The 24,310-nt window shown below is 43.3% G+C and overlaps 1 protein-coding gene across 1 annotated transcript; it reads right to left on the bottom strand.

The window, feature by feature from the left end:
- Positions 1-1,154: 1,154 nt before the first annotated feature.
- On the bottom strand, positions 1,155-23,681 carry LOC132277195 (protein NUCLEAR FUSION DEFECTIVE 6, mitochondrial-like). The gene is made up of 3 exons (XM_059778973.1): positions 23,395-23,681; positions 23,129-23,247; positions 1,155-1,537 (listed from the first exon to the last, which is right to left on the bottom strand). Exons 1-3 carry the CDS (start codon positions 23,547-23,549, stop codon positions 1,518-1,520), a joined length of 294 nt encoding a protein of 97 aa, XP_059634956.1. The 5' UTR covers positions 23,550-23,681; the 3' UTR covers positions 1,155-1,517.
- Positions 23,682-24,310: the final 629 nt, after the last annotated feature.

The raw sequence follows: 24,310 nt of genomic DNA, 5'->3' as shown, positions 1-24,310 counted from the left end.
CACGCTCAAACAAAAATTATTATATTTTGTTCTTGTTTGCCACCAATTTTTTCCCATTATTTCTTTAGTGACCATTGCTTATGGTTAGAGTATATAACTCACTTGTATTTTTTTTCTAGTGACCATTATTTTTCCGGTAAATGTGTAAGACACACTTTTATGTCTAAAGAAAAATTATTTTTCGATCTCTTATTCTTTTTTTTCCATATGACATTGAAAGTTAAAATTTACGCCCAATCTTTCCCTTCAAAAAACATTGGTTAATTTACAAGTAATTGATTAGGAATATGTGAACTCCGATTACTAAGAGATAAAAGCATGAAAAAAAAAAGGGACTGTGCAGGTCTTTAAAACCAATTCATCTGCCGATTCCACTCCATTAAGTTACCGTATTTTGTAATAACCTTTTTTCTTATTTTCTTTATCAGAGGTAATTTACTAATAATTAATAAAGAAAAAGGTGGTTTCCATAGTTAGGTTAACCCCTAACGATGACAAGCAAAACACTGTAGTATTGGATAATAAGGATATTTAGGCATGTTTTTCAACAAGACATTTTCAATACTTCTCCCAAGTGCAGGTCATGGCATAATTCACTTGACCCAAAAAAATTAAAAATAAAATAAAATACATCCTAGGCATAATTGTCCGTGACTCTAATTGTTATGCAAATTCAAACATGAAAAAATGGAGAATTTTAGCATTTCAAACTCATAATTGCCCTAAATCATTCGTAGTTGTCTTAATCCCACTGCTATGGAGTTGAAGATGGCAGAAATCAAATGTCCTCGGTGCGTTCAAAATGGTTGCCTTGCAATACAGAGCGATCAAGGCTTGAATCGCTTGATGGAGCAGAGAGTAGAAGCCTACCAAATGGTTTGTGACTTGTGCTCCTAATTCTGCACCATACTTAAGCAGATTGGAATCTCCCCCCTAGGCCCTAACTAGACTCGCACAATGGCTGTGGCTAACAAGGCAAGTTTCATATATAACTGCTTCAATTCAAAGTTAGTGTCTTCTAGTATAATAACATAACATGAGGACCAAAAAGCTCCTGCTTCTGCTATGAAAAAAATTTACTCGCAAAAGAAGCAAAACACATCCGCCATCAACCTTGTGACAAATTAAATATGCCAACCAACCGATTTATCACATTGAAAGAAACATAAAATCGATGCGATTTTCATACAAAACAGGTTACAAATTAAGTGTATTCTTAGAGCTGTGGTGTTACTCAGGTTACAAATTACTTTGGAACCTCTTCTAAAAGATAATTCATCAAACTTCCTTATTAACAAAACAACAATTTATCAAGCCTCTCAAAGAAACTAGATCAGTAAAATTATGAAGGGTGGCATATTGCTAGTCAACACCAATACAGGCAGATGTTCCTTCACGATACAAAGGAAACCATTCAATTCCTTTATCTTTGCAGTAAAAACAATACAAAAAGGCAACAGGAGACCTACGTTCCTACTCAAAGAAAATCCGCCTCACAACTTTCTGCATATAGACTGTCATAAAGGTAGTGAGATGCCTGCATCATGAACAACATATTATTATGATAGATAGTCTCAAATGTTACTTAATATTGTGAAGAAAAAAAAAAAGGTACGCCAAATAAATTAAGACACAAATTCAAGTAGTTCAGTTTTAGGATAAAGAGGCCAATTTTCCACAACATGTACTTAATGTGGAATATGCTCAAATCCTATCAATGTACCAATTTGATCAATGAATCACAAGGTTTTCACAAAAGACACGAGATTGGCAGAGGATTAAAACAAGGATTGGAGAACTTTTCAAATAGCAAAACAAATTTTGGGCCAACTACATACAACATTTTGAAAATAGTTGATTGCGAAGTGGATATTTAATGAAAAAACTTTTCTTCATCCACCACTCTTACCACAATAAAAAGGTCAAAGTAAATCTAAATCCTGGGAAAAAGTCCTAGTTCTTGCTTACAACATTTTAATTCCAAAATATCCAGTTTTTTTTTTGATAAGTAAAAATGTATTAGAAAACGTTCAAAAGGGTAATGCGTCCCAAGAGCTGTACAAAAACCAAAAAAGAGAAAGGGGAAGTCCTATGGACCCAAAGAACCCAAAAAGTCCACGCTGATGAAGAATATCCAGTTTTGGACAGCAAGAATGATGAAGAATATACATGAGCCTACAGGCTTCAAAAATTTAGCCAAAGCGTGAGATTGCAACTTTGTTATTGAAAAAAATATTTTAATAAAAGGTAGTTGCAAAAAGATACTCTAATTTAAAAGTATTATTATCTTAATTCAATTAAAATCACAGGCAGAGGGTAAAAGAGATGTGGCAAGGAATAAAAATTGTTAACTAGAAATGTGCATCCAATGAACCGATGAATGGAAAACATCAGCCTCCACCAATCAAATTGAAGGAATGCTAGTAAGATCAGAAGAAAATCCATATGATATGTAGCGCGATGAATAAGCAGCAATATATATTTAGTAAATATTAGAAATTAGCCGATTATATAAGATTAGGTAGCAGCCCAATAATAAAAAGTCTTATCCCAACAATTGACAAAGGCAACAAAAATTTTCTTTGCTTTCAATATGTTAAACATCCTGTCTTCCTTTGACCATAAAGTAACACTTTTTCAACCATAAAGTAACACTAATTCTATTATAGCATTTCAGACTTCATCTCATCTCCTTTACACTTGCTCTTCATACTCACAAACATCATCTCAAGGTGCCATTAATTCTCTTTTATTGTGTCCAAAAATACAAACTCTCTCACTTGATGTTCAATATATCACCTCATGAGTCTGCTCCAAGAGTGTCCAAAATGCATGCATTTCTAGTTATGTCTTTAATCGACCCTTCCATCGCCCTAAAATTGAATTCCATTTATGCACAATACAACATCTTAATCCACAAAACATTGCTACTCAAAAAATTCCTTTACAGATCTTCCATTTCAATAAATTGGGACAATCATGGCATCCAAAAAACACATATCGACCAATAAAGACTCAATTTTTTTGTTTGAGGAGGAATTATAAAAAAGCTGTCATTTTTTTTCATTATTATACAAACCTAATGTTATTTTTTGGTTTTAAATCATGCTAAACCCAAATAAAAAAGGTTTTTGAAGATGCTGACTGGTATTTCGCGTGAATCTACTTCTAAGACCAACGGTTTATTGAAGTCTAGTCAAATTTCAAGTTTGGTATACTTTTCCTAACATTTCCTATTTATTTCAAGTTTCAACAGAATCCTGTGCTCAAGTTTTTTGAACCCTCTGTTTGTTGCATCATTTTCAAGACATTTTTTTTTTTTAATTCAAATTGCATTTTCACCTCTCAAGTGATTTCACACTGCTCATGTGTATCTATTTCAGCATGACTCCATATATTAGGATAATGTCAAATAATTTATTAAAAAAACATACACACATGTACATAATTAGGATAGTTACGATAGTATTAGGATTAGATAAGATGATTGGGGTTGGTAAATGGTAGTTTTTAGCAGTTATCTTTTATTATTATATGTTGGTAGTCTGGTAGATGCCATATGGTATTCACGAGCACCAAGGAATTTCAAATAAGCTGGTTCCACCTTGAAGTTGGCTTTCTCCCTTTCTGTTCTATTTTTATTTTATAATAGGGATGAAAGTACTCATCACTAGGTATTAGAGCCAATCAACTGTGAGCCATGGCTACAACACTCAAGATCGTAAACCCAATTCAAGATGATTTAAAGGAGATCCAGTGTTGGTCAACAAAAAAGAGCAAAGGAAATCATCACAACAAAGGCTTGAACTAATGATTGAAGTAACTCGATGTATCAAAAGAAGGCTTCCATAAACTAGGAAAACTTTATCAAGAAGAGAATGTTACGTTTAGCAAAAATCAAAATTGAGCATCGTGAAGTTATAGAGCTGTTTGTCGCTTCAAAGTGCCATAACAAGAAGTATTGTGACATGTTAACGGCACTTTCAGTGCTGCTTAGGAAAGGAATTCCAGTACCTTTTTGAAGATGCAAAGATTTTTCTATCTTTTCTTTTTACAGAATCTTATCACATTTTCAATAATCAAAAATCCAATCCCCCTTTCATTCTCTTCACTGCCCTTTTATAGGCAACTACCAGTGCTGCTGGTCTATCTCTTTTGGGCCTTCTTTCCAATGGGCTCAGTCCTCTTCAGTGGATCCAAGATCGGCCCATTCCGTGGTGCTTTTGTATGGGCTATACTTCAATTGTTTGCCCCGATCCAATGCCAGTGAACTACAACCTACCCATACCACTTAGTGTATCCTCAACTGCCCCCATAATTACTCCCTATTAATTAGGGGGTAATTATTAGAGGCTGTTAATCATGACCTGACGGCTTGAGAAGATCGCATGGGAGAATGGATGGTTAGATTTGGGGGTCGGCACTTCGAGATTCAAAAAACTCCTCGCTTTCCTGACTCCTCGGCTCTCGGGCCCACCTTGTCTTTATAAGCCTCGTAGATGTTCTATCGATTCTCTTTACCATCTCCATCTCACTTTTTTGTTGCTCGAATCTTCTCCAGCGATTTCTCACAAAAGCTCATTTTTCCAGTGACCTTGCAGTACCCTTTGACGTTGTCACTTTCTGAGGTTAGTTTCATTTGCCTTTTTCTTTCGGAAGACCTCTTTTTCTTCCTTAAAATCTTCATTCATTCTCGCCATGACTGTAGATCTAGATGTTCTTCGCATGAGACTTCACCTTCCTGACGATATACAAATTAGAAATTGTCCTAAAGAGGTGAATATTAGAACCGGTGCTGGCCTTCTTCCCGGCAAGGTTCTGTTTCCACACCTTCATCTTAACCTCCTTAGGTTCCCTTTGCATCCCTTCTTTTGCTACGCTTTTAATAAACTGAAACTTTCCCCTTTGCAAGTAAACCGAAAATTCCTTAGGATTTTATCTGTTATGTTGCTTCTGATCCGTGACAGAGGTCTAGATCTGGACCTCGTAGATCTTCTCCTCTGTTATAAGGTTAGCAAAATTAGAACTGGTGAACCGTTTTACCACTTCTACCCCATTGAGAAGAGGTCCATCTGCAAAGATAAGATCAAATCCGAGAAGGGTTGGAGGAAAAATATAATTGGGGTTAGGGGAGCCTGGTTTTCTCCAGCTGCAGAGGATTTCCCTATCCCGAGCGCTTTTGGAGAGTGCTCTGTCCCTTCTTATAAGAAATACAAAACCCATAAGAGTGACTGTCCTTGCGAGATTTGCATTCCTCGTTTTTGTACTTTCTTGTGCCGTTCCTTAGGCATTCCTTGTGATGATTTGAGCTACGGTGTGTGCAGGGATAGGGATAACTACCTGAAGCAGTACGTTCTGACCGACATTCCCTCCTGCTCGGACCTCCTCACTTCAGACAACCTCCTTGCTCTCTCAGCCCTCGACAAGACAATGAGTCAACTCCAGATCCCTTCCTTTGGCAGGAGAAAAACTGCCCCCAGGCCCGTTGTTGCCCCTGCAGCAACTTCTTCTCCAGCTTCAGTATCTTCCTCCGCCACCATTTCTGATACCACTCCTTCCACCGATCCGATCGTGACGGTTATTGACCCGATCTCCAACACAACGATCGCTAGTCCGAACGTGACCCCCTCTGTCAGTAACCTTCCCAGTTCTACTACTGCTTCCGCACGGGAAAAGACAAGAGGAAAAAGGCATCAGCCTGATAGTGCCCTCAGCCTCGATGACGTTCCTTTGTCATAGAGGGTTAGGCCTTCTGGGCCGAATGTGTCCGTGCATCCTCTAACCAGGCCTCCTCTGACCAGGCCCCCTACCCGTTCTGGGCATGCCTCTGCCTCAGGAACGGCACCATGGAACCCTCGCTTCATTGGAACAGACGGATCGTCCGTAAAGCCGAATGAGACCATGTTCAAGGATGGTCAGACCGCTATGGCATACTACAGGAGCATGTGGACTCCTAAGGACAATGAGGTAGCCAAGGGTCTGTCTCAGAGAGAAGTGTTCAGCCGGTTTCCCCTATCTGCCATGGAGGTAACTTCTGCCTCTTAGTCAATGAATCTTCATACAGTCTTTACACTTGATTTCTTCTAACCATTTGCTCGGCTTAACTAATTGTCATGTATATCTCTACAGACCCTGTACGGGATGATGGCTATGCAAAAGCAGGTTGAGCTGGTGAATGCCAAGGTTCGCACGCTTTCTGACAGCCTTGGTGCAGCTAACAAGGAGGACGATGCTTTGGCTGCTCAGAAGACCGGGTTGATGGTTCAGCTCGGCAAAGTTGAAAAGGAGAGGGACTCCCTGAGGAAGGAGACGGACTCTCTTCAGCATGAGAGGAATGCTTTGCAGCTCGAAAAGAGCATCTGGCACACCGAACGAGAATCCCTTAAGACTGAAAAGGAAGAACTGCTACGCCTTCTGAGCAATGAGCAATCCGCTCGGATGGCCTTTGAGAAAAGGGCTTTGGACGAGCGCAATGCTTTCCTCGACACCATTAGTAGGGTAAATGGTGGTATGCTAGCTCTGCATGCTCAGTTTTCCAGAGTTGGGGCCCTCAGATATGCTCAGGGGTTCCGAGAGGGTTATGCCGATCGTGTTCCGAGTGAGGGTCAGACTGGTTCTACCCCTGATGAGGTTGACAGGGAGCTGGAGATTGATCCTCCGGGTATTTATGCCGATCCAGACTCCACCCCTGCTGAGGGCATATTTGATGAGTGCCAAGAGATTGCCTCTTCCCGGATCACTCCTATTCTTTCTACCGCTCTGACTTTGGACGTTCTTCCTCTATCCACCGTGACTCCATCTGTCACTGCTGCTTAAGATAATCCTCGGCGGAATGATTCTTCCAATGCTATTGAGGATAGGACTCAGCAGAATGATTCTGTCATTCAGCTCGATACTCCTCCCCGTAAGGATGGTAACGCCAACAATGATGAGGAGGCCGTTCAGCACCATCAAGAAGCTGACGGGGCAACTGCTTCTAGTTAGAACCTTTTTTTTTTTTTTTTTTTTTTTTTTTTTTTTTTTTTTTTTGCAAGTTTCTAGCGTTGACCGGCTAGAATGCCACTTTCTACTTTCATTCTTTTATTTTTTGGCAAGTTTTTTGCGTTCGGCTCATAGTGCCAGCTGCCACTTACTTTGCTGAGTGGTTGGCGCTCGGCTAAAATGCCACTTGCCACTTTCACTCTTTTATATTTTGGGCAAGTTTTTGGCGTTCGGCTCATAGTGCCAGCTGCCACTTACTTGCTGAGTGGTTGGCGCTCGGCTAGAATACCACTTGCCACTTTCACTCTTTTATATTTTGGGCAAGTTTTTGGCGTTCGGCTCATAGTGCCAGCTGCCACTTACTTTGCTGATTTTTAAACATTCAATTTTTTCACAAGAAGATAGCTCTTTATGGATTTCAAAATTTCATTCATTCGTGCATACACAATTTGAGAATGATCAATGATAAAATTGGAACTCAATTTTCTATTGATAATACCTTTTCAGAGACGTAGCATTCCATGGCTTGTTGACCAGCCTTCCGGCCATGGTTTCTAAAGTGTAAGCTCCCTTCCCTAACACTTCTGCAACCCTATATGGGCCTTCCCAAGGTGCCACCATTTTTTTAACCATTCCTACCTTCTTCTTCAGAACCAGATCACCCTGTGCAAAGTCTCTATGTTTTACCTTTTTGTTATGACTATTCATAAGTGTCTGTTGGTAGGATGCAAGCCTTACTGCCGCTGCATCTCTCTTTTCCTCCAACATATCGAGGTTGAACCTCAACATACTGTCGTTATGCTCTCGGTTCCATGCCAAGCTTCAGATAGTTGGAACCAGGTGTTCGACCGGTATAACTGTCTCGGTACCATATGCCATGGCGAATGGGCTTTCTCCGGTAGGTCGCCTTGGGGTCGTTCTATAAGCCCACAAGACGTTCGGCAGTTCGTCTAACCATTTTCCTTTCTTATGTTCAAGCTTCTTCTTGATGCAAGCAAAGATTGTTCTATTCGTGATTTCTGCTTATCCATTAGCCTGGGGATGACTTACTGCCGCCAGCTTTTGATTAACTCCATATTCCTCCAACAACTCACTTACTTGCTTGTTGTCAAGGTTGGTGCCATTATCCATGACAATTGACCTCGGAACACCAAAACGGCAAATAATATTACTCCAAATGAACCGTCTCACATGAGTCTGAGTCACGCTCGGATACGGTTCTGCTTCCACCCACTTAGTAAAGTAATCTGCAGCCAGCAACACATATTTGTTCTGACCTCTGGCAGTTGGCAGAGGACCAACCACATCCATCCCCCATTGTGCGAAAGGCCATGGTGTGGCCATTACGTGCAAGTCCTCAGGTGGTTGGTGGATCAGTGGTCCGAACCTTTGGCACCTATCGCACCTTCTGGATAATTCTTCTGCATCTCGCGACATGTTCGACCAGAAGTACCCTTGTGTCATTGCTTTGTGCGCTAAAGACCTTCCTCCTGAATGGTTTCCACATACACCCTCATAAATAGCTCGCAGTATCTGCCGAGCCTTTGTGGGGGTGACGCACTTTAAGTACGGCCCGGAAAAAGATCTTCTGTACAACTGGATATGCACTATGGCGGACTTTGCAGCATTCGATTTGATTTTCCTAGCCTCATCTCTTTGCTCAGGCAGAGTACCATCCCTGTGGAGGGAAAAAAACTCCCTCCAATAAGAAGCGTACACGTCATCACTACACATATCTACATTCCAAGGACATATAAGGCCCGTCATGCTCAAGCCCAAATTGAGTTTATTTTTAGCCCAAGACCATTGTTATTTGTCTTCCAATCTCCATAAAGCCGAATCAAAAGGTCATCAGTCCAACTTGTTAATATTTAACATCCGGTCCGTTACTCAAGCCCAGCCAGATCAAAGTATGTTCAGCCCAGTTATTCAAGAATGCACAAGTCCTACCAGTTGAAGGATTTACCGTAGAAGGAAAATTCTGAGATAGGAAGTTCTGTACAAGGCAAGTTCTATGTATGGAAAATTAGACAATGGAAAGAACTCTATTAGTAAAGAATGTTTATATAGAAAGAATTAGAGGACAAGCAAGGCGAGTCCTACCATAATTTTACAATCTTTTGTATATAAATAGAGGCTTAGACCTCCAATAAAGGGATCAAGGAATTCTACGCTTCGACATATATTGTTCTTGTTTATTTTTACTATTGATTGAGTGAGTTGTTTAATTTTGCACCTACACTTTGGCGCCGTCTGTGGGAATCGTATAAAAATATACTCCCACTTGTTCTTCAAATCAAATCCTTAGTCGTATCTGGAATGTCAAACAGAGAGTCAGCAATGAATCAACAGATAGAATTGATGCAAAAGATGCGAGAGGAGTTCTTGCACCAATTTGAGACACTCCGGCAAGCAAACGATACGAGTGTCGCCCAGATAGCTGCACTTCAGCAGCAAACTCATACGCTGCACACGGCAATGGCCAGGCTAACGCCACAACCACCACCAGGCGATGCTGCAGCACCACCCCCCATCCAGAATTTACCTCCAGTTCACGAGCCTCCAGCCAACGGGGCTCGACCTAATGAGGTTCAGCAACAGCAAGGGACGAGGTCCGAGGCGGTTGCTTCGGATAATCTCCCGCGTCGCACACAGGACGAACAGGCCGAGTCCAGCCATAAGCTTACGGTATGGTCCAATGGCATTCCAGATGGCGCACGCGTACAAGATGCCTTCGACGAAAAAAAGCTATTAAGAATTCAGACACCAGCCGAGATGGCTAGAGAGCACAAGAACTCCTTGGTCAAAACCCCCTTTACTGATGATGTGTACCTTGTGGAGAGACCAAGGAAGTTCACTATGCCATCCTTCACCCAGTTCGATGGGGCAGGAGACCCCTCTCAGCATCTCGATCATTATGCGCAAAAGATGGCACTGGACGATCATAACGATCCGTGGATGTGTAAGGTTTTTCCTACCAGTTTAACCGGAGCAGCGTTAGAATGGTTTAAGAATAGGCCACACAAGTCTATCCCTGATTATGAGACCTTGTGCACTATGTTCTTAGCCCAGTATTGCGGAAATAAGAAGCAGAAGAAAAGTATTGCCAGCCTTTTCACCATAAGGCAAAGGAAGGGAGAAACTCTGCAAGATTTCTTATCCAGGTTTAACATGGAAGCCTCGGAGATAGCAGATTGCCACCCTGCCACGACAATCGAAACATTTAAGTTGGCAATGATCCAAGGAACCAAGTTTCACACATCCTTGATCAAATATTCCCCCCCGGATATGCAGACTTTGAACGCTAGGGCACAAATCCACATTCGGTTGGAGGAAAACGTAGCCCACCGTGCACAGCACGCTACCCTCGTCACAGTGGAAAACAAGTCTCGAGAGAAAGCTGCAAGCACAAGGATGCAGAAGGTTCCTCATGCCGCCACACAAGTCACCCAAGCGCCTGAGAAGAGGCAAAGGACAGAGGACAGGCTTACCCCTCTCCGTACTACCTTAGCGCGCCTGTTCCAAGAGAATAAGACGAGGTTCGCAACTCCTCAGCCCATGAAACAACCCTTGGAGCAGAGGGACAAAAGCAAACATTGTGCCTACCATAGAGACTATGGGCATACCACCAATGACTGCAGGTCCCTTCAGCGACAGGTAGAAAGCATGATAGCGAGAGGAGAGTTGGTGGAGTATCTCACCACGAAGGAGCACGTAAAACCTCGGGAGGTTAACCCTCGACGGGTAGAGGGCGGTCAGGTAAAGGTTATCCATGCCATACACGGAAGGTCAGAGGATGATGAAGAGTCTGAAGAGTTATACAGATCTAGGTTGAGAGAGGCTCATAAGTTACGAAGATTGTCTTCGGTAAACACGATTGCGTCAGGCAGCATCAACATTGGATTCGGTAACAATGATCTGTCTAGAGTCCAGCGCCCGCATGAAGACCCCTTGGTCATCAGCCTCCTAGTGGTGAATTATATGATCAAGAGGGTGCTGATAGATCCGGGAAGTAGCGCCAACATCATTACAAAAGCAGCCTTCGATCAGCTGGGGGTTTCACTATCGTCCATCAGGCCAACTTCCAGCCCCCTAATGGGGTTTGATGGTACTAAGGTGAATCCGCTTGGGGTGATCGATCTATCCGTTACTGCAGCAAAGAGGACTCTGAAGGAGAACTTTGTCGTGACGGAGATTCATCCATCTTATAACCTCATTATGGGGAGAGGTTGGATCCATCGTATGAACGGAGTCCCCTCTACCCTTCATCAAGTAATGAGGTGTTTATCCCCAGATGGCAGGGAGGTCATCGATCTCTAGGGAGACCAGGTTGCTATAAAAGAATGTTACATGCTAACACTATATGAAGCAAAGAAGGCGTCGAAATCACCTCAGTCAGAGGTGAATCCCAAAGACGCAATCAAATAGCAGTTACAGTACCCTCTGCCCAAGTATCTCAAGGTAGAGGAAGAAGCCGAGGCTGAAGCACCTACCGAGGAGTCCCTCGAAGCTATAGAGGTAGTCCTCGGAGACCCTCAGAAGGTCACCTACATTGGCTCATCTTGCACAGCCGAAGAGAAGGAAGCATTGATCAGGGTCATTCGGTGCAATTCGGATGACTTTGCCTGGGATCACTCGGACATGGTAGGGATCGATCCTACGGTCTCATGCCATAGTTTGAGGGTTAACCCAGAATTCAGGCCAGTCAAGCAGAGGCACCGACGGTTCGCACCTGAACGGAATCGCATAATAGCCGAGGAAGTAAATAAACTATTACAAGCAGGATTCATTCGAGAGGTGTAATACCCACAATGGCTCTCAAATGTAGTAGTCGTTCAAAAGAAGAATGGGAAATGGAGGGTATGCGTAGATTATACCAACCTTAACAAAGCTTGCCCAAAAGATAGCTTCCCACTGCCCAAGATTGATCAAATGGTGGATGCTACGACAGGCTATGAGAGGCTCACATTCCTCGATGCATACTCCGGCTATAATCAGATTCCCATGAATCCTGAAGATGAGGAGAAAACCGCTTTCATCACAGAGACGGGCACTTACTGCTACAGAGTGATGCCCTTCGGCCTAAAGAATGCCGGAGCCACCTACCAGCGACTTGTCAATAAATTTTCAATAATCTACTGGGGAAAACAGTTGAAGCCTATATCGATGACATGGTGGTCAAAAGTATACGTAAAGAGGATCACCCGAATCACCTCCAGGAGGTCTTTGATACTCTCAAGAGATACAATATGAAGCTGAACCCCACCAAGTGCTCCTTCGCCGTCTCTTCAAGACAGTTCCTCGGGCACATTGTAAATAAAAGAGGAATAGAAGTAAGCCCAGCTCAGGCAAAGGCACTCATACAGAACCAAGATGCAAAAACCCGCAAGGAAGTGCAAGTTCTAAGTGGCCGAGTTGCGGCCCTCAGCCGGTTCATATCCCGATTATCTGATAAGTATAAACATTTCTTTGATGCTATTCGATCCAAAAACAAAGATATGTAGGGACCTCAGCAGCAGGAAGCTCTCAATCAATTGAAAAGCTACATGACAAAACCCCCAATCCTTTCTGCTCCAACGCCCGGAGACACTCTTATCCTGTACTTGGCAGTATCAGCTGTAGCAACAAGCGCAGTGTTGATCAAAGGAGGAGGCAAGATTCAGCATCCAATCTTTTACACAAGCAAAACAATGACGGATGCCGAGACACGGTACAGCAAGACGGAAAAGATAATCCTGGCGTTAATTTATGCCAAGAGGAAACTTCGACATTATTTCGAATCTCACAGCATAGTGGTACTTACAAACCACCCTATACGGGCTATCCTAGCTAAACCAGACTTGTCTGGTCGAATTACAAAATGGGTTATTGAACTTAGCTCTTTTGATATCACCTATGCACCAAAGGTATCTCACAAGGGGCAGTCAATAGCGGATTTCCTACTGGAATATGAAGATCAATCTGAGGAGCCGACACTTCAAGAGCCGTACTGGGAGTTACGGGTTGATGGCTCTTCCAACCAGAAAAGGGCAGGGGCCGGGATTGACATTACAACACCCGAGGGTACCAAGCTGCAGCAGTCAATTTGGCTAGATTTCCCAACTACTAATAACAAAGCCGAGTATGAGGCGTTGCTTGCCGGACTTCAGCTAGCTAAACAGCTACAAGTACGGTGCTTAAAAGTTTTTAGTGACTCACAGCTTGTGATCAATCAAGTGACAGGGCACTATTATCCCAAGGAGGAACGTATGAAGTCATACAAAGATGCTGTAGAGAATGCCATCCGGGAGTTCGATCAAATCGAATTCCATCAGGTACCACGAGATGAAAATGCCGAAGCAGATCGATTGGCCACAGCCGCATCATCTTCAGACGAAGAGTTGATTCGGCTTGTTCCAATCGATGTCCTCGAAGAACCTAGCATTAATCCCCGGCAAGAGGTGATGGTGATCCCGGAAGGTCCACGCGAGCCATGCTGGATTGATCCAATCGAGGCCTACCTCAAGGAAGGAGTTCTCCCAAATCAAAAAGCTGAGGCAAGGAAGCTTAGGCTTACCGCGGCTAAATACTCAATCATCAATAACCAGTTATACCGAAGGTCATTCTCCGGTCCTTATCTCAAGTGTTTAACCCCTACTGAGGCTCTCACAATTCTAAAACAAATTCATGAAGGGGATTGTGGAAATCACTCGGGACGAAGATCCCTTGCACACAAAATTCTAACCCAAGGCTATTTTTGGCCATACTTGGCTCGGAATGCCGAAGAATACTCAAGAAGATGTGACAAGTGTCAGCGCTATGGTCCAATAAAGCATCAACCTACCGAAGGTTTACACGCCATGGCTAATCCATGGCCGTTCGCCCAATGGGGGATTGATGTAGTAGGACCGTTACCCAAAACCGTGGAAAAAAATGAGCATGTGCTTCTGGCTACGGATTACTTCACCAAGTGGGTGGAAGCTGAAGCCTTCTCTAGCGTCACCCACGAAGAAGTAAAGCATTTCATTTGGAGCAACATTATTTGCCGGTTTGGGGTACCAAAAGTCATCATAATGGACAATGGTAAGAACCTCGATAACAGAAGTACAAGAAAGTTCTTTAACGAACATAGAATCTTGCAAAAATTGGCTGCAGTTAGTCATCCACAAGGCAATGGGCAAGCTGAAATAACTAATCGCACGATAATTGGGTGCTTAAAGAAAAAATTGGAGAAATTGAAGACAAAATGGTACGAGAATCTCCCCCAAGTGCTCTGGGCCTATCGAACCACTCCAAGACGACCCACGGGAGAAAGCCCATTTGCTATGGCATATGGATCCGAAGCTGTCATTCCTACCGAGTCAATAATCCCAACCCTTCGGACATCCTTGGTACTGGAAGGGAACAATGAGCAACAACTCGAACATAGCCTTGATCTTATGGACGAAAAGAGAGATGCCGCAGCAATTCGGCTCGTGGCATACCAACAGCAGGTGTGTAACAGTTATAACAAGCGTGTCCGGTACCGTAGGTTCTTGGTAGGCGATTGGGTTTTGAAGCAAGAGACAGCTCATGTAAAGAAACTGGAACCTAATTGGACTGGACCCTACAGGGTTACCGAAGTAGTGGGGAAAGGAGCATATCGTTTGGCCGAAGCTGACGGACGTCCCATTGCGCGTCCTTGGAACGCAATACATCTTAAAAGGTATTTCCATTAAATAAGTTTGTCAATTTTGCTACAAATTCTTCACAAATAAGGCTGAGTATGTTCACAGTCAGCCAAACTTTTCTTTATTTTGCTTCTATATTCAGTACAATTCTACTCTATTTATTTCTTTCTATAAAAATGGGGGCCATACTACTGATCATGCAACTTTTATGCATGCAACTTTTATGCATGCGTCGCCTTAGGCAATTTTTATGCATGCAGCAAAAACAAATCAGGTATTAAAAGCCTAAAAATTATATTTATTATCCCAAAGGTACTGTCAATAAAAACAAAATACATGGATTTACTTCCTCTTCGGATCGAAGGGAGTAGATTCAAAAGCATCCACTACAGTAGGACTTGGGGTAGGAGGAATTGAAGCCGCAGGGGCAGAAGAGCTAGGAGTACCCTTCAGGTGCGCCTTCACCATCTCGGCAAAGCGGATTTCAGCTTCCAAAGCCTGTGGCCCTTCATCATATGGGAAGTGCACCCCCACCTGTTTGTCAAAAGCGTCCGGATCCATTGTCCTAGGGCTTGAGCCCTGATTATAGCCAGACCGGAACGCTTTAGCACTAGCCAGGTGTGCCAGACAGGAGTAGCGCCCCTGCATTTGCTTCCCCGTCTTGAAGCAAGTAGTAAGAGCCTCGGTCAAGCGTTAAATTTCGGCCTGAAGAGAATCCACCTTAGCCTCAGAGGCAGCCAACTGCCTCTTATACACATCCTTGGCTTCAGAAGCTATCTTCAGATTGGTAGAGGCAGTGGTGGCTCTCTTCTCTGCATTGTCAAGATCCTTCTCCAGCTTCTTGATGGAGAGGGATTGGGCTTCAGTAGTGGCGCAGAGGGCCATGGTATGGTATAGACCCTGTATAACAGAGGAACAAATATGAGCATAAATGGAAACATAAGTAAGCAAGAGTAACATAATTTTGAAGGAGCAATACAAACCTCTATGGCCCGGACCGGGGCAGAGGGGAGTAGCTGTTCCAATCCCATTTGGCTGATGGCTTCCTCGTCCTTTGGGAGCCACATCCCTCGGGCCACAGCCAGTGCAGCTGAAGGGTCTGTGATCACAGAATCCCCTGAATGCAGGACTGACTTGTCAGCCCTGGTGAAGGAAGGAGTCCAAGGAGCTCCAGTTTCAGCCAGAACATATGCCCTGACTTCATCTTCAGGTTCGGCCTCTCCAGCCTTTTTCCCTCTGCTTTTAGAAGGGACCTTGCCCTTGCCAGAGGATGGGGGGTTGGGGCGAGATTTCTTCATTGGTGGTTCCTCAGCCTCCACCTCACCCTCAGTAGACCTAATAACGACCAAGGGTTGGGCATCTTCGGCTTTCTTTTTTAAAGCCTCAGCCCTCCGTATCTCCTCCTCAGTCATGGGGAAACTATCAAAGGATGGTAGAGACAGATCCATGAGGTCTGCAGCAACAGCACTGGAGGCAATATCCTTGAGGTTTGAAGAAGTTAGCAGGTCCTCGATAGGCGAGGGGTCACTCCAGACTCGTTCCTCAAGAAAAGAAAGTCTGTTCCTTGCTGCGGAGGATGGGAATGTAGCTGAAAGAACACCAAGAAACTCATAAGTACGGCGAAACATTAAGACTTAGCAAGGAAAACAGCCAGAACACTTGGTATGAAGGGAGGTTAAGTATTCTATACCTAATTTCCCGAACTTGCGCGGGATGGGGAGCGTAATTGATTGGGGCACGAACCATTTTCCTTTAACTATAACCATCCTTTCTTTCCACTTCTTCTCGGATGAAGGAAGGTTCGTGCATATCCTCTGATGAAGGGGAGAGGTAAAAAAGAAGCGACCAGGCTCGGTCCCATGCTTAGATATATTATAAGTAAGCAGAAGGTCGGCAAAGGTCAAATCTAGAGCCTCTAATTTCCGGCGCACCAACAGTGCCGAAAGGATGCGAAAGAAATTAGGATTTACCTGAAAGGGGGCAAGACCTAACTTGTTGAAAACTAAATGATAGAAGGGGTGAAGAGGGAACCGGAGGGCACTAAGATGCCCTACCGAAAGAAGCAACTCACTCTCTTCAATTCCCTCGCCGGAGGTAAAATCGGCACCCTCGGGATATTCTACAATTTCTACTCCCTCAGGAATATCAAATTCTTCCATTACCGAAGCAATAGAGAACTTGATGCGGCGAATAGAGATGATTGCTTTCCTCTCTTCATGAGTAAGAACATTATCAGAGCCTGAGGTAGATGTCTCGGCTGGAAGGGGGGAAGTACCTAATTGATTCAACGAAAGACGATCTGTAGAAATCCTAGGAGGGGGAGCCCTAATGCGAACGGGGGAAGATGAAGGTGTGGATTCAGAATCCCCAATGTCTATACGTTCGGGAGTAGATGAAGTACTCATAATGAAAGATTGAAGAGAAAGATGCAAAAAAAAACTAACCTGACAAGGCGATGGAATGAAGAACGCAGGAGTGCAGCTAGGGCGAATGTAACTCTTGCAGAATCTTATACGACGGAGTAATAATGAAAGTCCTCGAACCGTCTCTGAAGCAAAGTAAAAACCGGTTTCAATTCCCTCTTTAATGGGAGCCGTCACTCAATTAAAAATGAAATTTGGGGCAAAGTGTGGAGGGAAAAAAACTCCCTCCAATAAGAAGCGTACACGTCATCACTACACATATCTACATTTCAAGGACATATAAGGCCCGTCATGCTCAAGCCCAAATTGAGTGTATTTTTAGCCCAAGACCATTGTTATTTGTCTTCCAACCTCCATCAAGGCCGAATCAAGAGGTCATCAGTCCAACTTGTTAATATTTAACATCCGGTCCGTTACTCAAGCCCAGCCAGATCAAAGTATGTTCAGCCCAGTTATTCAAGAATGCACAAGTCCTACCAGTTGAAGGATTTACCGTAGAAGGAAAATTCTGAGATAGGAAGTTCTGTACAAGGCAAGTTCTATGTATGGAAAATTAGACAATGGAAAGAACTCTATTAGTAAAGAATGTTTATATAGAAAGAATTGGAGGACAAGTAAGGCGAGTCCTACCATAATTTTACAATCTTTTGTATATAAATAGAGGCTTAGACCTCCAATAAAGGGATCAAGCAATTCTACGCTTCGACATATATTGTTCTTGTTTATTTTTACTATTGATTGAGTGAGTTGTTTTATTTTTCTTAATCATTATTGGTTGAGCGAAATTTTGCACCTACAATCCCGGATGTAAGTTATGATCGGATCAATCCAGCTTGGCTCATATGGAATAACATTCACTTGCCAATGATCCGAGCCCGAAGGTTCTTCAAAAATAGATGGCTGGTTTAATATTCCTACTGGAATCACCCTTACCAATGTTTCTCCAAAACCCGAGGCACTACATGCTAGCCGGTCGGCATCCTCGTTATGCTCTCTCGGTATTTGAATGAATTCAAATTTTTCAAAATTTTTGGCTTCCCGCATAACAGCAAAACGATATGCTTCCATTGTTTCATCTTTGGTTTCATACTCGCCATTCACCTGCTGAACAATTAATTGCGAGTCACTAAAAACTATCAAATTCCTGACCTTCAGCTCCTTGGCAAGCTTAAGTCCTGCCAGTAGTGCTTCATACTCCGCTTCATTGTTGGTAACTCTGAATTCAAGCCGGAGCGCTTGATTCAAGGACGTACCTTCTGGCGTCTGCAGTTTGACCCCAATGCCTGCACCCATCTGATTTGAGGATCCATCGACAAAGAGTTTCTACAAGCAACCACGAAGGTCTTCCTCCACGTCCTCTGAATCACATTCTAGTAAAAAATCTGCCACCGCCTGCCCCTTGATTGCCATTCTGGGTTCGAATGTGATATCAAATGAGCTTAACTCTATGGCCCACTTCGTCATCCTTGCTGAGAGGTCCGGTTTGTGCAGGATTACTCTGATAGGGAAAGTAGTTAGAACGATGATAGGATGGGATTCAAAATAATGCCTGAGCTTTCTTTTTGCATGCACTAGCGAGAGTATCACCCGCTCTGCCTTTGAATAACGTCGTTCGGCCTCAGTCATTGTCTTGCTAACATAGAACACTGGATATTGCTTCCCCTCTACACAGCGGATCAAAACACCACTTGTCGCGATGCTGGATACCCCGAGATATAAAAATAGCTTTTCGCCCGGTTCTGGAGCTGACAGGAACGGAAGGTTCTGCAAATACTCTTTCAGAGCAGTCAATGCTAGGCGCTATTCATTCCCCCAAACTTGTCTGCCATGGCTTCGTATTGTGTCAAAAAATGGTTTGCAGCGATCCGACAATTTGGAAATGAACCGGCTCAGTGCAGCAATCCGTCCCATAAGTGTTTGCACTTCTTTGACTGTCGTCGGCTCGGCATTCTTGGTCAGAGCTTCTGCTTGGGCAAGGCTTGCCTCTATGCCTCTATGATTAACCACATATCCCAGGAATTGGCTGGAACTTACACCGAATGAGCACTTGGGTGGATTGAGCTTCATTCCATATTGCCTCAACACATCAAATACGTCTCGTAGATGTTTAGATGGTCAACTTTCTTCTTACTTTTTACCACCATGTCATTAATGTAAGCTTCCACGGTCTTCCCTATTTGGCCCTTGAAAATTTTGCTAATAAGCCTTTGGTAAGTTGCTCCGGCGTTCTTCAGTCCGAATGGCATGACCTTGTAGCAATACGTCCCGCGTTCGTTAACAAAATAAGTTTTCTCTTCATCAGCAGGATCCATGAGGATCTGATTGTAACCTGAATAAGCATCTAAAAAGGTTAAACGCTCATACCCAGTAGTAGCATCCACCATTTGATCAATTTTCGGCAGCGGAAAGCTATTCAAATTGGTGAAATCAATGCATACTCGCCATTTCCCATTCTTCTTCTGCACGACAACAACGTTTGACAACCAATCAGAATAATACACTTCTCGCACAAATCCCGCATCAAGCAGCCTGTCAACCTCCTCGGCAATGATCCGATTGCGCTCTGGAGCAAACCGTCGCTGCTTCTGCTTTACAGGTCTTACATTGGGATTAACATTCAAGGAGTGACAGGATACAAAAGGATCGATCCCAGGCATGTCTAGGTGGCTCCATGCAAATACATTGGCGTTTTGAGACAAGAAATTAACTAACTCCTGTTTCTCCTCCATGGCGAGTTGTTCCCCCACTCTGGTTGTTCGTTCCGGTCGGAACCGATCGATCTGCACATCAATCAGGGGTTCTTCGGTCAAGTCCACTGGCTCCTCCTCCCCACTCTGCTTGGAGGGAGGCTCCTGTAATTGTTATCCCGGGCTTGCTGAACAGACGAGAGCTTTCCCTTTTCCAGCATACTTCAGCGTTACTGAATAACATTCTTTAGCTGCAACCTGGTCCCCATGAATGTCAATCACCTTGGTTCCGTCTGGCCCCAGGCATCTCATTACTTGATACAGAGTGAAAGGAACACCTTGAACTCCGTGGATCCACCCTCTGCCCATCAGAAGGTTGTAAGAGGGATGAATCTCGACAACCACAAAGGTCTCCATTAGAACCCTTTCTGCAGCGTGTACTGCTACCTCCACCGTACCGATGGGCTCCACTCGTTTTCCATCAAACCCTAGCAAAGGATTCCCAGTGGATTTGAGCCGATCCGGCTTGATCCCGAGCCGATCAAGTGTGTCCCTCGGCATGACGTTCGCACTACTTCCAGGATCAACCAGAACTCTGCGTACCAAACATTTGGCTACCGTCAAACTGACAACCAACGGGTCCTCATGAGGGATCTGAACACGCAATAAATCTGTTCTGTCAAACTTTATTTGTGTTAATGCGCTCTGTTGGTGCAGAGAGTTTACACTGCCTATCCTCCTCTTCATCCGTGCCTGGCGAAGGCGTGTTCGAAGCAGCTCATCTGACTCTTCGGTAGGCTCAGGCCGGCCGTGAATTGCATTGATTACTTGAACTGGTTGCGTATTGTGAGAGTTCGACTTCTGACTCCTCTTCACGTGCTCCATTGGTCGGTTCTGTTCCACCACCGGACCTTGAATATAACTTGCGAACTCCCCTCTGACTATCAGCATCTCTACCTGTCTCCTTAAGTTCTTGCATTCATTAGTCTGATGGCCAAAGTCAGAATGAAATGCACAATGCTTAGACTGATCCCTCTGTTCGAGGGGTTGTCTGATTGGTAAAGGAGATCGGAACTTATCTTTATTTTCTTGGTACAACCTTACTAAGGTAACTTTCAATGGAGTAACCAACTCTTCCTCCCTAGGCCTCTTCTCAGATTTCCACGAGGGCTGACGCTGTGGCTGAACCTGCTTTTGTCTGATCTTTGCTTTGGTTTTTTCCTCTGTTGATATGACGGATGTCTTCCGAGCCTTAGCCACCTCTTCTTCTTCCAAGCGCACAAATCCATCAGCTCTTTCATTAAGTTCATCCATAGTCTTCGGCGTATTCACTACCAAACTTGTGTGGAATGGAGTGCCACGAGTCATAGCCAGTATAAATGCTTGAACCGCCGTAGAAGGATGACATTCAATCACCATACTCTTAGTAAGGTTAAACCTGGTCAGGAAAGCTTGGAGACGCTCATCCTCATACTGCTTCATTGTGAATAGGCTCGAAATGTCCTTTGCTAGACGCTTATTTCCATAATATTGGCTTATGAACCGATCGCACAAGCTTCGGAAACTATCCACTGAGCCCCTCGGTAGGTTCTTGAACCAATTGAGCGCTGGTCCAGCAAGACTCGTAGGGAAGCACTTGCACATCAATGAATCATTCTCAGTGTTCAGAGCCATTTTCAACTGGATATGATACACATGATCGATCGGATCGGTCGTTCCGTCGAACAGGATGAAAACGGGCATGGAAAATTTCCTCGGACTCGAAGCATTCAGAATTTCATCGGTGAACGGTGAATCAACTATTCGAGCTGCTGAACGGAGGACTTCATTTTCCCTCTAGAACCCTGTGATTGCTCTCTGATCTACAGATCTCCTCTCTAAGCTACGATAGTCGAACGTCGCCACGGAAGGCCGATAAGTCGGATCGAATGATCTGTCCTCAACAAACTCATTGTGCCACGGCGATATAGCTTTGTGACGAGGCTGGGCGTTTCTTGATGTGGATCGAAAGTCATAGCTTCGTTTCGCTTGTTCTGTTCACGCTGTGGATCCACATGAGTTGATCCTTCACGATTATCAACGCGACTAGGATTTGGCGGCAAATCGTTTGGCCGGACTTCCTCGCGGTGAAGATCTGTCTGATTGTTCCCTAACTCCTCGCCGGGATGTGCCGCATCGGTACGTGCAACTTCTTCTCCTACCGGGAGCGGTCGCGGAATCACCGAAACTTCTTGACGCTGCATTTCAGTCCTTAGATCTGCATTCTCTCTCCGGAGAGCTTCGATCATGCTCATCAACTCGTCAAGTTTCATCTACTGGACGTTCTCTACCGTATTGGAGTTCTCACCCCCTATCATGATTCCGGAGCGAAGCAAAGGCATGAATTACGAATTCTTAACTAGATCTGAGCGTTACCGATGCGAATTTCGCCAGATCCGGACTCAACTTTACCGAATCGTGGTCATCGTTTGCTAGATCTGAGCTTTTCTAGCTTTGAATTCACCGGATCTAACTGCAATTGAACAAATCACAGTTGCGTAATTCCGAAGCAAATGCCTCAAAATCAACAACAAGCAAGAATCTTCTCTGAACAAACCACAATCTCACTGATCTGGATTCAGCTTCCAGAAATCAAACTTTGAGTTCACGAATTCGCTTGAATTAACATGATATTGATCAAGCTCGAATCGATCTTCTTCGTCGATTCCCACAGACGACGCCAATTGAAGATGCAAAGATTTTTCTATCTTTTCTTTTTACAGAATTTTATCACATTTTCAATAATCAAAAATCCAATCCCCCTTTCATTCTCTTCACTGCCCTTTTATAGCCAACTACCAGTGCTGCTGGTCTATCTCTTTTGGGCCTTCTTTCCAATGGGCTCAGTCCTCTTCAGTGGATCCAAGATCAGCCCATTCCATGGTGCTTTTGTATGGGTTATACTTCAATTGTTTGCCCCGATCCAATGCCAACGAACTACGACCGACCCATACCACTTAGTGTATCCTCACTTTTCATATATTAGGATAATACAGAGAATTCAAGTCCCTATGGGACAAATGGATCTGTGAGTTTCTCACCAACGGAAAAAAAAAAAATTTGATGTAAGTTTTCAGAATAGGACTTCAGCTCCTTGGAGACTCCTTGCCGCTCGAAGCGAAATTTCTCCCCCTATATGCTATTTCTATTTTGGCAAGTATTAGTGAACACTTCCCAAATTGCCCCCAAAGAAAGAAAAAAAGAAACAAACAGCAACAATAATATATATAAAAATTCACAAAGCAACACCATGTAATAAAATCATGAAACACAAGGGTAATCAACTGTCGTGATCTTGTTGTGGTACACCACATTTCATTAATAAGGCAAGAAAAATGAAAGAACGCACCTTGAGGAATTAATCCCCAGCATTGAGAATCTGTGGACAAGCTCGACCTCAAGCGAGCCGAAGCTATAGCACTGTGCGATGGCATCATTGATTCCAAGCTGCTCAACTCCACCGGTAATCTAACCACCCCAAACATATATAATTAAAGCACATACACACACATGTACTGATATACGTAATATACAGTGTTTTCATGTGCATAGATGTATACAAAAATATGGAATGCGATTGATAAAGTACAAAAACCCGATGCTTAAACGTCAAACCTATATATGCGTCTACCGGAAATGGAGGGCCGAGACTGAGAGGTCGATTTGATGAGTGATGATGTATTGGCTGATTTAGACGCATTTTTATTGAGTTTGAGAGCCAGAGGTTTTAGACGAGATGATAACCTAGACAGCACCGTCGAAGACGCCATTGAAGAGCACGGTTTGTTTTTTTAAGAGGTAAATTACACGGACTCTGCTTGTCCCTTGTTTTGCCTCATTGGGCTGTTTTTTGTGACCCAGCAGTACACTAGGGCTGTTCGGCCGAAGGCCTCTATGCAATCACTTTCTATATATCAGTTGCTTAAAATTTTGGTAAAAAAAAAAAATGAAATTGGGCCTGTTTCTCGGTCTAGTTGCGTGGGTTTAAAACTTTAAATGCAACATTTTTTATTAATATGTTTTTTTTCGTTTGTTTTTTTGGAAAAAACACTTTTTACTCTTTTGATGTTTTTGGGACCTTGTATTATTAATTTTGAAGATCTTGTAATTGTTACATGTTTATTTATTTATTATTATTTTTTTACAAGTATCGTATTACCCTTGTGTTGTTTTCTATTGAAACTTTGACTTTTCTATTTTCTCTAACCACTGCACAAAAACACATAACCCCCTAATATCCTTGTTGTTCGTGCGCACCTGTCTCCCTAACATCCTTGTCATTCGTACGTGCGTGTGTGTCCCCGTGTGTGTGCGCGCGTGTGTTTGTTATTATTACTAAGATCAATATATCATAATATGTATTTTGGTTCAGAATAGATGAGTGAGTTCGTTCATTGAAAAAAAGAAAATTTAAAATTGAAATGCAGGGACTCTAGTGCTTGTTAATAGTCCTATCAAGTTTTTTTGGGTTTATTACTTTCTCACATCCAATTACGATATATTTATACACACAACTTTCACTAGTGTTTAT

Source organism: Cornus florida, unplaced genomic scaffold, assembly GCF_030987335.1.
Source record: "Cornus florida cultivar Cherokee Brave unplaced genomic scaffold, ASM3098733v1 CherokeeBrave_3.0.0_Hap2_Chr10, whole genome shotgun sequence".
Lineage (NCBI taxonomy): Eukaryota > Viridiplantae > Streptophyta > Magnoliopsida > Cornales > Cornaceae > Cornus > Cornus florida.
Note: the sequence above shows the minus strand (reverse complement) of the source record. Positions and strands in the feature narration are given on the sequence as shown.